Below are 16,769 nucleotides of genomic sequence, written 5' to 3'. Positions count from 1 at the left end.
GCGAGCGAGGGGAGGGGGGGAAACAGAGCGCGAGCGAGGGGAGGGGGGGAAACAGAGCGCGAGCGAGGGGAGGGGGGGAAACAGAGCGCGAGCGAGGGGAGGGGGGGAAACAGAGCGCGAGCGAGGGGAGGGGGGGAAACAGAGCGCGAGCGAGGGGAGGGGGGGAAACAGAGCGCGAGCGAGGGGAGGGGGGGAAACAGAGCGCGAGCGAGGGGAGGGGGGGAAACAGAGCGCGAGCGAGGGGAGGGGGGGAAACAGAGCGCGAGCGAGGGGAGGGGGGGAAACAGAGCGCGAGCGAGGGGAGGGGGGGAAACAGAGCGCGAGCGAGGGGGAGGGGGGGAAACAGAGCGCGAGCGAGGGGAGGGGGGGAAACAGAGCGCGAGCGAGGGGAGGGGGGGAAACAGAGCGCGAGCGAGGGGAGGGGGGGAAACAGAGCGCGAGCGAGGGGAGGGGGGGAAACAGAGCGCGAGCGAGGGGGGGGGGAAACAGAGCGCGAGCGAGGGGAGGGGGGGAAACAGAGCGCGAGCGAGGGGGGGGGAAACAGAGCGCGAGCGAGGGGAGGGGGGGAAACAGAGCGCGAGCGAGGGGGGGGAAACAGAGCGCGAGCGAGGGGGGGGAAACAGAGCGCGAGCGAGGGGGGGGAAACAGAGCGCGAGCGAGGGGGGGGAAACAGAGCGCGAGCGAGGGGGGGGAAACAGAGCGCGAGCGAGGGGGGGGAAACAGAGCGCGAGCGAGGGGGGGGAAACAGAGCGCGAGCGAGGGGGGGGAAACAGAGCGCGAGCGAGGGGGGGGAAACAGAGCGCGAGCGAGGGGGGGGAAACAGAGCGCGAGCGAGGGGGGGGAAACAGAGCGCGAGCGAGGGGGGGGAAACAGAGCGCGAGCGAGGGGGGGAAACAGAGCGCGAGCGAGGGGGGGGAAACAGAGCGCGAGCGAGGGGGGGGAAACAGAGCGCGAGCGAGGGGGGGGAAACAGAGCGCGAGCGAGGGGGGGGAAACAGAGCGCGAGCGAGGGGGGGGAAACAGAGCGCGAGCGAGGGGGGGGAAACAGAGCGCGAGCGAGGGGGGGGAAACAGAGCGCGAGCGAGGGGGGGGAAACAGAGCGCGAGCGAGGGGGGGGGAAACAGAGCGCGAGCGAGGGGGGGGAAACAGAGCGCGAGCGAGGGGGGGGAAACAGAGCGCGAGCGAGGGGGGGGAAACAGAGCGCGAGCGAGGGGGGGGAAACAGAGCGCGAGCGAGGGGGGGGAAACAGAGCGCGAGCGAGGGGGGGGGAAACAGAGCGCGAGCGAGGGGGGGGAAACAGAGCGCGAGCGAGGGGGGGGAAACAGAGCGCGAGCGAGGGGGGGGAAACAGAGCGCGAGCGAGGGGGGGGAAACAGAGCGCGAGCGAGGGGGGGGAAACAGAGCGCGAGCGAGGGGGGGGGAAACAGAGCGCGAGCGAGGGGGGGGAAACAGAGCGCGAGCGAGGGGGGGAAACAGAGCGCGAGCGAGGGGGGGGAAACAGAGCGCGAGCGAGGGGGGGGAAACAGAGCGCGAGCGAGGGGGGGGAAACAGAGCGCGAGCGAGGGGGGGGAAACAGAGCGCGAGCGAGGGGGGGGAAACAGAGCGCGAGCGAGGGGGGGGAAACAGAGCGCGAGCGAGGGGGGGGAAACAGAGCGCGAGCGAGGGGGGGGGAAACAGAGCGCGAGCGAGGGGGGGGAAACAGAGCGCGAGCGAGGGGGGGGAAACAGAGCGCGAGCGAGGGGGGGGAAACAGAGCGCGAGCGAGGGGGGGGAAACAGAGCGCGAGCGAGGGGGGGGGAAACAGAGCGCGAGCGAGGGGGGGGAAACAGAGCGCGAGCGAGGGGGGGGAAACAGAGCGCGAGCGAGGGGGGGGAAACAGAGCGCGAGCGAGGGGGGGGAAACAGAGCGCGAGCGAGGGGGGGGAAACAGAGCGCGAGCGAGGGGGGGGAAACAGAGCGCGAGCGAGGGGGGGGGAAACAGAGCGCGAGCGAGGGGGGGGGAAACAGAGCGCGAGCGAGGGGGGGGGAAACAGAGCGCGAGCGAGGGGGGGGAAACAGAGCGCGAGCGAGGGGGGGGAAACAGAGCGCGAGCGAGGGGGGGGGAAACAGAGCGCGAGCGAGGGGGGGGAAACAGAGCGCGAGCGAGGGGGGGGAAACAGAGCGCGAGCGAGGGGGGGGAAACAGAGCGCGAGCGAGGGGGGGGGAAACAGAGCGCGAGCGAGGGGGGGGAAACAGAGCGCGAGCGAGGGGGGGGAAACAGAGCGCGAGCGAGGGGGGGGAAACAGAGCGCGAGCGAGGGGGGGGAAACAGAGCGCGAGCGAGGGGGGGAGGGGAAAGAGAGCACAAGCAAGGGGGAGACGAACGCACGAGCGAGGGAAGGAATGAAATTAGCAGATGGAGAGATTTATAGCAAAAGGGAGTGAGAGTGAGACAGACATGGAGATAGAGACAAAAGGAGGGGGGGTGGGGGGGGGGGGGGGAAGAGCCAGAAGAGGGACACAGAGTGAAATGTGAGGAAAAATGAAAAGAAGCAGCATCAGAGGTTGTTACACGGAAGCAGCACGATTCGTCTTTTGTTCATGAACAACGCCAGAGGAGATCGGTTAGTATTAATATCCATATATTAGGAACCGCCATTCTTAACGTCGATGGCTTAATGGAGTCTGCACAAAAGCACGAAAGTCTGCTGCGTAATTTTCATTTTGTATCATGTGACTGACACCTTCAGTTGCTTTAACAACTTTGAACAGCAAATGCAGATCGAAATAATTGAATCGAAATAATTGAATCCTGGGTGGAATGTGCTGGGTAAATGGAGTACGGTCCACGATAGGGTCATAAGAACATAAGGAACAGGAACAGGAGTAGGCCATATGGCCCCTCGAGCCTGCTCTGCCATTCAGTAAGATCATGGCTGATCTTCAACCTGAACTCCGCTTTCCCGCCCGATCCCCATATCCCTCGATTCCCCTAGAGTCCAAAAATCTATTTATCTCAGCCTTGAATATATTCATTGACTCAGCATCCACAGCCCTCTGGGGTAGAGAATTCCAAAGATTCACAACCCTCTGAGTGAAGAAATTCCTCCTCATCCCAGTCTTAAATGGCCAACTCCTTATCTTGAGACTATGACTCCTAGTTCCAGACTCTCCAGCCAGGGGAAACAACCTCTCAGCATCTACCCAGTTAAGCCTCCTCAGAATCTTGTATGTTTCAATGAGATCACCTCTCATTCTTAACTCCAAAAAGAGTATAACCCATTCTACTGAATCTCTCCTCATAGGACAACCCTCTCATCCCAGGAATCAACCTAGCGAACCTTCGTTGCACCCCTTTAAGGCAAGTATATCCTTTCTTAGATAAAGAGACCTAGGTGTATAGTACTCCAGGTGTGGTCTCACCAAAGCCCTGCAAAATTGTAGTAAGACTTACTTACTCCTGTACTCCAACCCTTTAACGATAAAGGGCAACATGCCATTTGCCTTCCGGTACGGTCCACGGCGGGGCGCGCCCGGCGCGGTCCACGGGCCACAACAGGGTACAGTGAATACAGCCTCTGGCAAGAAATAGCTTGATGGGGAAGATTTTTACCTCCCCCCCACCACCCACACAAAAAATGACAAAGTTGACCCGTGGAACAAAAGGTTAACTAGACATTCAATGGAAACAAAGCAGAAAATTTACTCAGCACCTCCAATTTCTCACATTTTCACCACTATAATTTGGGAAACGTATGATGTAGCTTATTCTGCACAAGTGACCACAGTACTCACAGTCCATATGATGAATTCACTGCCAAGCTGGTTATCTGCTGTGGAGGTTCTCCATTAACCCAAACCAACTGAATCACGACTTCAGCCTGATATCCTGCCCCTTGTTTTAACGGAGTACTTTTAATTCTGGACAAGGAAACATGTTTAAAATGCAACCTTTCACAACTGTATGAAATGTAAATAAAGATTTATTAATGTCATACACTGAGTTTAGAATTCTCCATGGGTTTAGTTTACACTCTAGGAACAACCTTCAAATTGTACCGACTTGGAACATAGTACGGTTTAAATTTCCACATCAATTTTTCTTCCTCTCATCTCCTGAAGGCTGTGACTTCTTGCTTAGGCCATGATTCCACAGGCAGCAGTCAGCCTTTGCTACTTTGTCCAAGTAGTGTGTGGAAGCCCAAATGGTGACTGTGGGGAGAGGTGGTTTAACAGCTGAGCCCGACCCTGAACGCTCCTAATCTCCACACGCAGTTGGCGAGAGGAGGGAATCCCAGTTGGGTTAAAAGGCCAAATGCAGTAGCCCGACCATAGCCCTGAACAAAGATCAGCTCATTTAGCGTAGGCTGGGGATTGAACTCAAGTCCTTCCTGGCTCAGCTACGCTTTCTAACTGGCTGAGCTCAGGGGCCCTGTTTCCACAGAAGTTTGGTTTCTAAATACAAGCTGCGTGAAGGCTTCCGCAGTACTGGTGAGAGTTATACCAACAATACTCGGATCATTTAAACAGGAACTTTTGTTTGAAGGAAGCAATTCGGTAACTAGAAAGGGGAATTTTTTTTATTTTTTTTTTTAAAGAGTGAAAGATTTGAACCCTGCCAGATTAAATATAAAAGGTTAAAGCATAATTGTTTTATGCAAGTTAAGCAATATTACAACATACAGCAAGGAAATGTTGGCCAAAATATTCTGCACCAAAATTCTGTGTTTATTTGAGATAAATTCACTTCATACTTTTTAACAATTTCAATCAAATGAAGCACAGGATGCACATGGCTTGGTGTTTCTGCCAAACAGCTCAACTCACAGCACTCCAGCAAAATATTCATTAATTTACCAAAACACAAACTAAATTGTGATCTGCTCTGTTAGAAAAATCTGAAAAGGGGCAGGAAATCATTAAGATCTTGTTTAGCATGTAACCCCGAGTCCAAACTCTAAGCACTAACGACACCACTTTACATAGCTGTAATTTCCTTTCAAGTTACTTCATTAAAAGTGAAAACTCAAAGGATGACATTGGAAACCATGTGAAAGGTTATAGATATAAATCCAAGACAAACGCAATGAAAGTATTAGGTTAACTGTGAAATTGTTACACCCCGGCATGTAAAACTTAGAAATATATCCATCCTAGGTGCTGCATTGCGATGTAGGGACTATAATTTTTACACATTTATTTATCATGAGGACCAAGAGTTCTACTGTCTATGATAAAATATGCTGTTCTTACATAATCATAAAATGAACAGGTTATTTTACAAAGCAAATTCCGTTTTTAATACACTTCCAACCCTTAAATCCTGTGCCCAGAACTGACTTTTGCAGTCAATTGAGCCCACCAACGTTCCCGCAAATGGTGATTAAAGTAGCGCCAATCTAGTCAACTTGCAATCACTGCCATTTTGAATGGGGAGCGGCGGAGCTTCCATAATCAGTTTCTCAATAGGAAAGTTTGAGTTGAGGGATTATCTTTTAGAAGAGGCATCACATCTCATTTGGGCGAACAGTTTAATTTGAGGTTAACTCGTTATGTGTTTTACAAATAATCAATGGCGGGAGCTTAATAGCCCAGAATTTCCTGAAAACCTGCACCGTGAGAATGACTCATTTTCTAAAGGCTTCAGCAATGGTTCCAGTGGAGCAGAGCAAATGGCCCACGAAATTTTGGCGTGACGTGAAAACTACTGGAACTCGCACACGTCATACTTTCCTGGAACTTCTGTGCTAGACTGATGGCGTATGTCGCAGATGCACATGGCCCATTTTACTATTCATACTATCTCTACCGTTTGAATCCAATATGAGTGAAAAGAAATTTAGCTAAGAGTCTCTAACTTCTGTGACATCAAGGTGTCAGCTGTAGCTCAGTGGTGGTATACTTGAGACTTGAGCACAAAATCTAGGTTGACACAGCAGTACTGAGGGAGTGCTGCACTTTCAAAGGTGCTGTCTTTCATGAGACGTTAAACCGAGGCCCTGTCTGCCCTCTCAGGTGGACATAAAAGATCCCATGGCACTATTTTGAAGAAGAGCAGGGGAGTTTCTCCTGGTGCCCTGGCCAATATTATCCCTCAACCAACACCTAAAATAGATCATCTGGTCATTTATCTCATTGCTGTTTGTGGGACCTTGCTGTGTGCAAATTAGCTGCTTCTTTTCCTATATTACAACAGTGACTACGCTTCAAAAGTACTTCACTGGCTGTTAAGTCCTTTGGGATGTCCTGAGGTTGTGAAAGGCAATATATAACTGCTAGTCTTTTTTTTAAAATTGTACTAATGAGTAAGTTTGGCCCTAACTTTCTTTGGTTGATCAACACTCACTTTAGACAGGGTATGTTATCGCGGAGACCATCTGATGAGGTGCTGCTTGCAGAGGGGTGAGACTGAGAGTTTGCAGTCTGAGAGTTCGACCCCTGGCATGACGTCCCCACTGATGGTACTTGATCAGTGTCTGGTGACTCAAGATCATTTATTTCGTAATGCAATCGTATTTCGAGCATCTGAACAGCAGGAGAGAGAAAAGAAAGAGGGCGACACTATTTCACAGCAGTAATCTACTCACTCAATATTCAGGCACCTAAACTTACACTTTGTTCGGACACGAGCAAACCAGGTGGTTTTACTGACCAAAATTCAGCTAATCGGATTTTCATTAACATTCTATCAGACTAAACAGTTATAAAGTACGGAAGTACATCGAGTTACATTGAATCTACAGCACAGAAACAGGCCATTCGGCCCAACTGGTGTGAGCCAGCATTAATGCTCCACGTGAGCCACTTCCCTCCCTACTGCATCTAACCATATCAGCATACCCTTCTAGTCCTTTCTCCCTCATGTGCTTATCTGGTTTCCCCTTAAATGCATCCCCTGTTTGCGTCAACTATTCATTGTGGTAGCATGTTCCACATTCTTACCACTCTTTGCATAAAGAAGTTTCTCCTGAATTCACTACTGGATTATTAGCGACTATTTTATATTTATGATGTCTAGTTTTGAACTCCCTCATAAGTGGAAACATTTTCTCTACGTCTACGCTATCAAACCCTTTCATTATCCTTAAAAACCTCCACCAGGTCACCCCTCAGCCTGCTCTTTTCTGGAGAAAGGAGCGCTGCTTGTTCAGCCTCTCCTGATAAGTATATCCTCTCAGTTCTGGTATCATCCTTGTGAATCTTTTTTGCACCCTATCCAATGCATCTGTAACCTTTCTATAATATAGAAATGAATCCCAGAGCTTGATTTGCCTTTTTTATGGCCTTTTTAACCTGCATCGCTATTTTTAGTGATTTGTGTATCTGTCTCCCGGACTCTTTGCTCCTCTACCCCATTTAGACTCTTACTATCCCCGGCAGTATATGGCCTCCATATTCTTTCTACCAAAATGCACCACCTCTCTTATCTATATTGAAATTAATTTGCCAATTACACCGCCCATTCTGCAAGTTTATTAATCTCCTCTTGCATTTTGACGCATTCTTCCTTTTTATCAACTAAAGTCTGAATAGCTACCCTTAACCCCTACTCTATGTTTTCTGTTTTGTAGCCAACTTGCTATTCTGCTACCTGTCCTCTCACTCCACATGCTCTGACCTTAGTCATGAGTCTACAATGCGGTACCTTATCAAAGGCCTTTTGAAAATCCAAATATATTACATATATTGCATTACCCTGGCCACTGTTATTTCTTCAAAGAATTCAATAAGTTTGGTCAAGCATGACTTTCCCTTCTGAAATCCGTGCTGACTATTCTTTATTGTATTTTCGTTCTCTAGATATTTTTCTATTACATCTTTGAGTAAAGATTCCATTATCTTTCTTACCACCGATGTTAAGCTAACTGGTCTATAGTTCCCTGGATTTGTTCTATCTCCCTTTTTAAATATAGGAATAACGAAGAACAAGGATGAATAAATCATTTTAGTCACATCACAGTGACCATCACAACGGAACGCAGCTTTATAGACACATCACGATGAAAGATGACTTTACTCTCCCAACAGTGAGCACAGCGGTGGAGCATGGCTTCAGTCAAAAACAGCAGAGTTTACAATACGAGTTCCTAACTCCGTGATGTACTGAAGAACAAAGGCACTGTGTATAGAGTTAAACAGTACGACACCTTGGGCTCTCTCAACTTGGGGGCTTAGATGCAGCAAGCTTGAATGCCTAAACTCAGGGCTCAGCTGGCGAGAGGTCAGCTCCTGATGGGGAATTACCGCATTAGTTTACAGTCTCATGAATACTTCAGAGTAACTATGTACTTCTTTGATGCTCTGTAACCCAGATTTGACAGCCTGCCATTGATGCATATTGTTGTAATTTTGAATGCCATTTAATAGAGTTGCTCAAATTATGGGGGGTTTTGATAGAGTAAATAAGGAGAAACCATTTCTACTAGCAGGAGGGTCGGTAACAAGGGGGGGGGGGGGGGGGGGGGGGAGACAAGGAGAATTTTTTTTTAAACACAGGGGGTTGCTATGATCTGGAATGCACTGCCCAAAAGGCATGCACTGCCCGAAAGGATGGTGGAAGCAGATTCAATCGTAATTTTCAAAAAGGAATTTGATAAATACTTGAAAAGGAAAAATTTGCAGGACTACGGGGAAGGAACAGAGGAGTGGGACTAATTGGAAAGCTCTTTCAAAGAGCCGGCATAGGCACGATGGGCCGAATGGCCTTCTTCTGTGCTGTATGATTCTATGACAAACCTCCAAACTTCATTGCCAAGACCACCGTTAGGTTGTAAGCTGATGTGCATGTGTTCCTTATAAATATAATTAACTAATATTACAGCACTGCAAGAATGCAATATCTGCAAGTATACTTTAATAATTGTAGGTCATACCTGGATAACTTCTGTTGTCGCTTCCTGTTTGCTGAATTTGTAAACGATTACGTGTGCTGATACTCCCGCCACACACAGCATTCTGCTTTCAGGACACCACGAGATAATCTGAATGGCATATGGGTCTTCATCCACTATGTCTGTGTTTGGATTTTCCTCCTTATTCCGAGATTTTTCAAATACCTTGGATGTCTTCATCTTATACAAAACTTGTAACGTTACTAATGAGCGAGGAAAATCAAAATGTGGAGAAGAATATTCAATCAAAACTTCACAGATTTGTCCCAAATTAAAAGTAAACTAACAAATGTACATTAAATATTGAACATTTGCTCTTTATGGCAGACTACAATATTCTTGATCCTAGTAACATCATCACTGATCAGCCAGTAAATACCGAAGAACCAAACAGTTGCCCTCAAAAGGCAAGTGCTTGTGCTCTATCCTCCCCCAGACATGTTCAAATTTGCCATACTTAAATTTAAGAAAGCACTGCTCTGCAGTATTCCCTCAGGTCAGTCTCCTGTATAGCTGAAGTATAAAAGGAGTGACAGTAAGACAAATTAAACTACTTTCACTTAGGAAGAAACATCAGATCTCAACAATTGAACCAATTCTTGTACATTACTATAAAACTCTGAAAGGGCAATTTTCACTGATCAAATGAGATGGTCCTCCATATACTATGGGCAAGGTCATAAAACCATGAGGATTTTTTCCAAAAACTATTTTATTGGCACATCCTACGGCTAATACCTGTCCACATCCCAAGTAATGGTCCCATGCCCTATTTGTGGAGGTCTTCTCCCAAATAACCTGAAACAAAATCCATTTGTCTGAACTTGGTTGAAGGATATGGAGAAGAATTGCAATGAGGAGGTCTACTACACCCTTGGCAAGGAATCTATCTTTCTTACTACTTCTCCTCCCTATCTATGGGTCATACGCCCAGAATGAATCCACTCCAGGAGTGAAACCCATCTAAAAATTTCACCAGAAGCCAACACAATGTTCTGTTGGCAGTTAAATCCAGGTCACTGTCTAAGTGCGCTATTCTGCCACCTTCCACAGAGAGGATCGCACAACAAACAGCAGCTTATAAACTGAAGAGGATCGCTGTTCATTCCTCAGACATGGTATGAATTTAAACACTATGAAAAGGCTTTCGTTGGGACATAGGAAGCGAGGGCTCACCTACAAGAGTAATCTGAAACACAGAGGCCAAAAATATCTAAACCAAAAAAAGAGTTAAGAAACCTAAAAAGTAACCCAATCCAATTCTTTCTCGCTCCTTCTCGGTCTTCCACTTTTACAATGGCAGCACGGAACCTCACTTGTGGCAGGTGCAAGTAGGAAAATCAGTGGGTGGTTTATGCCTCATTTTACAACATGCTATTTTTTGGGGCCAGAAGGAGAGTGCATTGAAAGCAAGCACAAGTCATTTTTCCTTTTAAATTTTCATCTAAATCAGGTCCCTCACAGAATTTCACGATTTTGGGTGAGGCTCTACCCCCAGCGCGCACTTGGCACATGAAAAATATAATTGGAAGCTTTGGCCAATTGTTCTGAGGTAAAAATTCCCAGTCATAGCCCAGGCTTTGGAGACAGACCGAGGCCTTGAAGTTAAAAAGTTAAGGAAGGCATTAAAAGACACAATGAACAAGTCAATGAGGAAATTTAATCATATTGTTGTCAAATATATATTTTTGAATTTAGTTTGTTTAAAGCCTTATTATGGACATTAGAAATTTTAGTTACCAAGAAAAAATATGGTGAATTAAAATTTTTCCCGAAAGCATTTTGAATAACTCGATTGGTTCATCAACAAATCATGGGCCAGATTTTGCTGAAAAAATAACGGTGTCTAAACAACACACGCTGTTATCAATGTGCAAATCGGCCAGCAACTTATAGCGAGGAAGAGATACCGTGAATTGCGGACCACCACAAATTGCTGGCCGATTTGTGCCTCTCTGCCATTAGCTTCACGAAAACGGCATTTTGCGCTTAACTGCCCCATGATTTTCAGAACTTGCTGCATTTGCACATTAATTGCCCATTAAACTTGCCACAGAAAGTTAAATCTAGTAATCAACAGCGTAAGTACCCTTTTAACATCATGATAATTGCTAATGACTGCCAATCAACCTCTTTGGCCCAGAAAGTAAACAATTATAAGTGGTGAGCCTCATTCCTTCAGGTTGTGAATTGTTTTCGGAGATTTTAAAAATGTCAATTTTGAATTTTTTCATTTTTTTTCCTTATTTTTCCTTTGTCTCTTTCTCTCTTAATCCAATCTTTCTTTCTGTACCTCTTTTGACATTGAATCACTCACTCTAATTCGCCCTCCATCTCAGTCCTTCCTGATTATTTCTCAATCCTTTAATCTCATTGGTTAAGGAGATACACTGTTTGTCTCGTTGTTCACCAAGGTCCCAGATGCCCTGTTTCCCTCGCTGCACCATTATTAGCTCGCACTTCCAGCAACTTCGGGGGCAAAAATTTTTGAAACCTAAACGTGCACGAACAAGTCTAACCAACGGTGCACGCCGCGAGATGCCCCACATATTGGAAATTCCCCTGCCAAAAGGCATTTAACCTAATTCAGCATAAGACAATCCTGGCTTGCCCGCATGGAGGGGGAAAGGCAAGCTCACGTGAAGCAATGAAATGAATTTGGTTTAACTTTAGAAATGCAGTTTTCATACCATTTCCCCGCAATTAGGTCCATGAGGGGAAGAATGAAAACAGTGTTTTAAGACATGGCAATAACTGTCTCTTGGAGAGGAACATTTTATGTGGTATTTGAAGAAAGTTTTCTAACTTACTGGCTGAAGCATCCCAGAACTTCAATGATCCATCTGCGTGCCTGAAGGAGGAGAGGGGAAAACAGGTTTAATATTTTGTTCACTTGTATTTTCTTCAAAAGTTTTAACATAAAGAGGTGCCTGAAAAGCATTTTGGCACTTATACATGAAGATTCGCTATAGAATCCTTTCAACCTATTTGTTGTAGACTCGCCTGTCTACCTTGCTATTATGCAAAAGGTTATATTTTTGAACATAAGTAAGCGAACCTCGCTCCAAATGAACGAACAAGTCTAATATCACTTTAGGAAGTACAGAGAGCTGAAATCAAACTGGCCATGCTATCAGACTTATTAGGTATTGGTCTGTTTTTATTTCTTTGTAGAAAGTGGACACTGCTGGCAAGGCCACATTTATTACCCATTTCTAGTTGCCCTGAAGTGATGATATTGGGCCCAGTCCTCGAACCGCTGCAGTCCTCGTGCTGATGGTGCTCTCACAATACTGTTCAGAATGGGATTTCGGGATATTGCCCCAGACACATAATTCTATATAACCTGTTAGATGCATAAATGATGCAACTGAAGGTGACTGTACCAAGGACACACATGCCAAGGAACTGATTCTGGTGGCTGCTGGGGGCAAGGGTATCAACCAACAACTCAGCTTTCCCATGGTCCAAAACAAGACTTAGTTGGGGGGGGGGGGGGGGGGGGGGGGGGGAGAGAAAGCAGGGGAGTTGGGAGGCAGAAATGGGATTGGGGAGGAAGGGGAAGTCTATGGATTTTGAACTTTAATGGGTCCAACCAGACTTGCTAAAGCTCTATAGATTCAGTAATTTTACAAGCTATATTCGAACCATACAAGGAAAATGTATCTGATAAACAAAGGTATATTGTGATTTTTTTTTCTCCAATAGAATATGCACCAACGCACACTTTTATTGGTCTCCAGTTGACTGCGAGTAATGTACAAATATATCATGCAACATATCTGTTTCAAGCCCATTTTTTAAAAAAACATTAGTGATGTGCTTTATGCTCATAAGACAGAATAGTAGTTAGTAAATATTTTATAAAATATACAAGGATAACTTAGGGCATATCTTGAGTAAAGACTGACACAGACAGGATGTTCCTTACTTACCCTGTAATAATTATCTCTGGGTAGCTCTGAGTGCCTAAACCCCAATTACCTCCATTGATAGGCCATTCCTAGGAGATACAAGAATAAATGTAAGCACTATAATCGTTTTTTTTGAATAAAATGCTCTCACCACCAATCATACTAACCAGAAATTCAGCTAATCATTTAGTGCAATCCTAGTGGACAAGAGAGCTACACTCCTACATGAATCTCACACCAATAACTGCCCCATGACCTCAGTGAGCCTACCGCATAGATAATGCCAAGATCAAATATAAGCAATGAATCAAAAAAACAGGATCCAGTAAGGGGGCTCCTACCAACCGGCTCTTTACTCAAAAGGAGAATAGCAAGGAAGGTCAATTCCTCCACAATTAAGTGTTTCCCAATTAAAGTTTGGCATCGTCAGCAACATTCAAGTTCTCCGCTTCCCTCTCTATCTTGAAGTTGCACATAATTAAAAACAGCAGCAAACATGGTAGGAGGGCTGTTGACCCCAAAATCTCAGTCAAGAAGAAAGACTACTCTGAAGACACCCATGACTGAAACAAAATAAACAAAACCGTAGAAGTCTGCAGCTCAGGAGGATTTGATACGGTGCAGTTTAGGAGACTTGCTTCGAAAATTACAGCATATGGCGTTGAAAGGAGAAAAAAAAGTGCTGGAGATACGCAGGTGGTCTCTGCAATAATGCTTCAAGGAAAGCCTTCTGTTCCTGCTTAAAGTTCCTTTGCAGATATCAATGATTTAAAATCTATGTATTATTCAAACACCACTTTTTCTCTCCAACACAAAGACCATAAATGGATTAAGTGTAACATGCCCTATGCTATTTTAAGCCACGCAATTTAAAGAGTAATCTCATTTTAGAAACAAACCATTTAACAATGAAGAGAAGTTCTGAATAATAGCAGTAATACGAGCAGTGTACAGAGGTGTGCCTATTCACATCGGCAGCAGAATCACAGAGGTTACAGTGAGCAGAGAGACACTGCTCTCCCAAGAGGAACGGTTTAATGGTGTGGTGCACAGCATCCCCAAAACAGCAAGGGAATTCTGCATAACCTTGCGTGTGAGAGGAGATTAAAAATACAGAGGAAATGCATAGCAGTACGACCAAACTCTGTGGCTTTTACATTTCAAAAGACAAATTCAAAACCTTTTTACTGTATCCTTGCCGCTTCTGCTTTGCCCCAGCAGAATAAAGTGCAGGAATTAAGTCAACAGGACAGTCAGCAAAATACTCGCAGCAGGTGACAGGCGATTCATGTATATCCAAAGGGTACGGGTTCTCAAATATAGGGTAACTGGAAGACAAAAACATCAACATACATTTACCAGTCTTAAAAGAAACAGTGGCAACAAGTTTTTCATCAAAAAAGGAAAAAATTAAGTACAGTGCTAGTCATTTTAGTTAGGACTTTTCAGATGAGTCTATTAACTAAAGTCATGAATTGAGCAAAGAGAGTACACAGTGAATACCCCATAATACTCAGTTATGATAGAAAGGAGCATATTGCCAAGAATTTCCCTATAGATGATTGAGGCGTTCCACTTTTTTTCACTATTTATTCCTTTAATAAAATACGTAGGTATTGCGCCCTGTCCAAACCACTTCTATTGAGTTTTAATGAGGCCTACAGGGACCATCATCACTTATCAGTTGGGCACTTTAAAATGTCCAACTCTCAGTTGAAGAACAGGTTGAAAAATAAGTCCATGGCCACGATATTTATGGGGTGGCACAGAGAGATCCATTTTTCTCCATTTCCCAGCCAGCAGCCAGCCAGCTGGTTGGCTGTCGGGTGGGAACGCCTGCGCTAGAAGGCCACAGCCAGGGAGCGGAGAGGAGGGAATGAAGAAATCGCGGCCTGGAGATCGGGGGGTTGGCAGATCACGTGGTGGAGGGGGTCGGCGGATGGTAGAGAGGGAGGCCAATTGCGGCAGGTTAGTTTGGGGGGTCGGGGGGAGCACTCCTGCTTCTCTTGGCCCACAAGCAGTGCTTGAAAGGCACTTACCTGCTGGATCCAGGCGTTCCCACCCCCCTACCAGAGCCCTGGGAAACTTGGCCCCCAGCCATTAAATGTAAAAGTCTGCTAAAATCTGAGGCACACAGATTCAATAACATACATAAATTACTGACCCGCCTCTAGAAAGCAGATTATTCGCCCGCAACCCCCTTCGTTAACCCTGCCTTCGTTAAAACCTGTAAACAATTTTACAACACCAAGTTATAGTCCAGCAATTTTATTTTAAATTCACAAGCTTTCGGAGATTTTCTCCTTCCTCAGGCAAATGTTTGCCTGAGGAAGGAGAAAATCTCCGAAAGCTTGTGAATTTAAAATAAAATTGCTGGACTATAACTTGGTGTTGTAAAATTGTTTACAATTGTCAACCCCAGTCCATCACCGGCATCTCCACATCATTCGTTAAAACCGTAATTGGTTTGAGGCGGGTTTCAGATTTTTGAAATTTTACTGTTACTGTCCCACTCGTCGTGGGGGGGTTAAAACTCCCCCTCAAGTTGCTGCATGACGTTTGACTTCAAACCCATCACGTCAGTGATCATATTGAGATATGGCAGTCCGCGATCGTGAAAATCCCCCAACCAAGGATGAAGTCAGCAACTGAAGGGGCTGGCTCAGTTTGAATGTTGTGTTTTTGTTAAAAGGCAGCATCAATTTAGATGGGGTTGAGAATCCCTACGTCAGTTTTCGGTAAAATATTAAAATGCCTATGTGGCAAAGAAGCAGAATGCAAAATGGTTAGAAAGGGTTAATTAGTTAGTAACTGAGATTGATACAAGTGGCCTGGCCCTCCTGCTGGGCCATATGTTTGCTTGGTCAGCAGGCCTGCATTGTCTTGTCAATGATAGGTCTTTGATGTGAGTCAAGGACTGGTCTGAATGTCTCCATGTTTATGGCAGATCAATATAGGTAACGAGCTTAGCCAAAGTTGAAAGACATTCCAGGTTGGGAGATAAGGAACAGAAGGAACAGGGAAGAACATTCCAAGTTGGAAAGTGAGGAAGTTATCCCTTTTGATGTCTAACAGCAGCATGATCAGCACATGGACGATTTAGGATTGGCCGGAAATAATGTAACCTCGCATGGCAACCTATGCCCGGCTTATGATTGGTGTTGACCCTCGTTAAGTATGTTCCAACCCTATTCATCTGTATAAAAACGTGTGGATTTCTGTATGTTCTTGTTCTTGCTCTGCCAGCATAGAGGGACTCTATCAGGAGTCCAAATCAATGCTGCAGACTAAGAACCCTGCTATTAAAGATGTGTTGAACTTTAAAATGTATTCGACTTCAGTTATTACTGAACCAGACTGAGGGGAAAGAATCCGGATCGTCAGGGTTGAGGCATATGGTGAGATGGTGGGTAGGCAGGGGTGATATCTAAAAAGGAATAAGATATTTAATGGCCTTGATTGCTTGAAAGTATTATGTATTTAACTCCCATTTAAAGTTAAAAATGACTTTATTTTTCTCGAAAAGGAGACGTCTCCCTGCTGGAGCTTCCATTTCCTCAGGCCCTTAACAGTTACCTCAGTCAGGCACTTCTTTTTGACAAGCAATCATCTACAGTCCTGCCATTTTTGATTAAAATGTAATGTAAGGAACAACAATGATCAGATATGGCAGGAATGAGTACCTTCTTTGATTGAGTGACTTTCATTTAAACTGAACTGCCATATTAACAATCGAACTGCAATTTTGTCAGCCCAGAGATTACTCGTCATTACTGCAAATGCGAGTTCCAACACGGAGTCTTACCCGTTTTGTCCAAGATCTACAACTACTAAATCCTTTTCCAGAAGAACAACGACCGCATACGGCTCCTGAAAATCTGCAGGAAAGACGGAAAAAAAATCAAACAAATCAGCAATACTTACATACAACCCGATGGGTAAACTGGTCTTCAGATGAATTGGACTTTTAGGGCGCAGTGTAAATATCTA

General features: G+C 45.7%; 1 protein-coding gene across 10 annotated transcripts in view; it reads right to left on the bottom strand.

Moving 5' to 3' along the window:
• The window catches only part of stxbp5a (syntaxin binding protein 5a (tomosyn)), a 222,771-nt gene that overhangs the window by 95,127 nt on the left and 110,875 nt on the right, over nucleotides 1-16,769 (bottom strand). For all 10 annotated transcript variants that reach the window (XM_067989326.1, XM_067989327.1, XM_067989330.1 and 7 more), the window contains exons 11-17: nucleotides 16,585-16,657; nucleotides 13,960-14,107; nucleotides 12,801-12,868; nucleotides 11,676-11,716; nucleotides 8,848-9,068; nucleotides 6,321-6,499; nucleotides 3,770-3,895 (exon numbers count right to left, since the gene is read on the bottom strand). In XM_067989326.1, coding sequence (XP_067845427.1) covers nucleotides 3,770-3,895; nucleotides 6,321-6,499; nucleotides 8,848-9,068; nucleotides 11,676-11,716; nucleotides 12,801-12,868; nucleotides 13,960-14,107; nucleotides 16,585-16,657 — 856 coding nt within the window. The remainder of the gene's footprint in view (nucleotides 1-3,769; nucleotides 3,896-6,320; nucleotides 6,500-8,847; nucleotides 9,069-11,675; nucleotides 11,717-12,800; nucleotides 12,869-13,959; nucleotides 14,108-16,584; nucleotides 16,658-16,769) is intronic.

The sequence above is a fragment of the Heptranchias perlo genome, chromosome 8 (assembly GCF_035084215.1).
Source record: "Heptranchias perlo isolate sHepPer1 chromosome 8, sHepPer1.hap1, whole genome shotgun sequence".
Taxonomy (NCBI): Eukaryota; Metazoa; Chordata; class Chondrichthyes; order Hexanchiformes; family Hexanchidae; genus Heptranchias; species Heptranchias perlo.
Note: the sequence above shows the minus strand (reverse complement) of the source record. Positions and strands in the feature narration are given on the sequence as shown.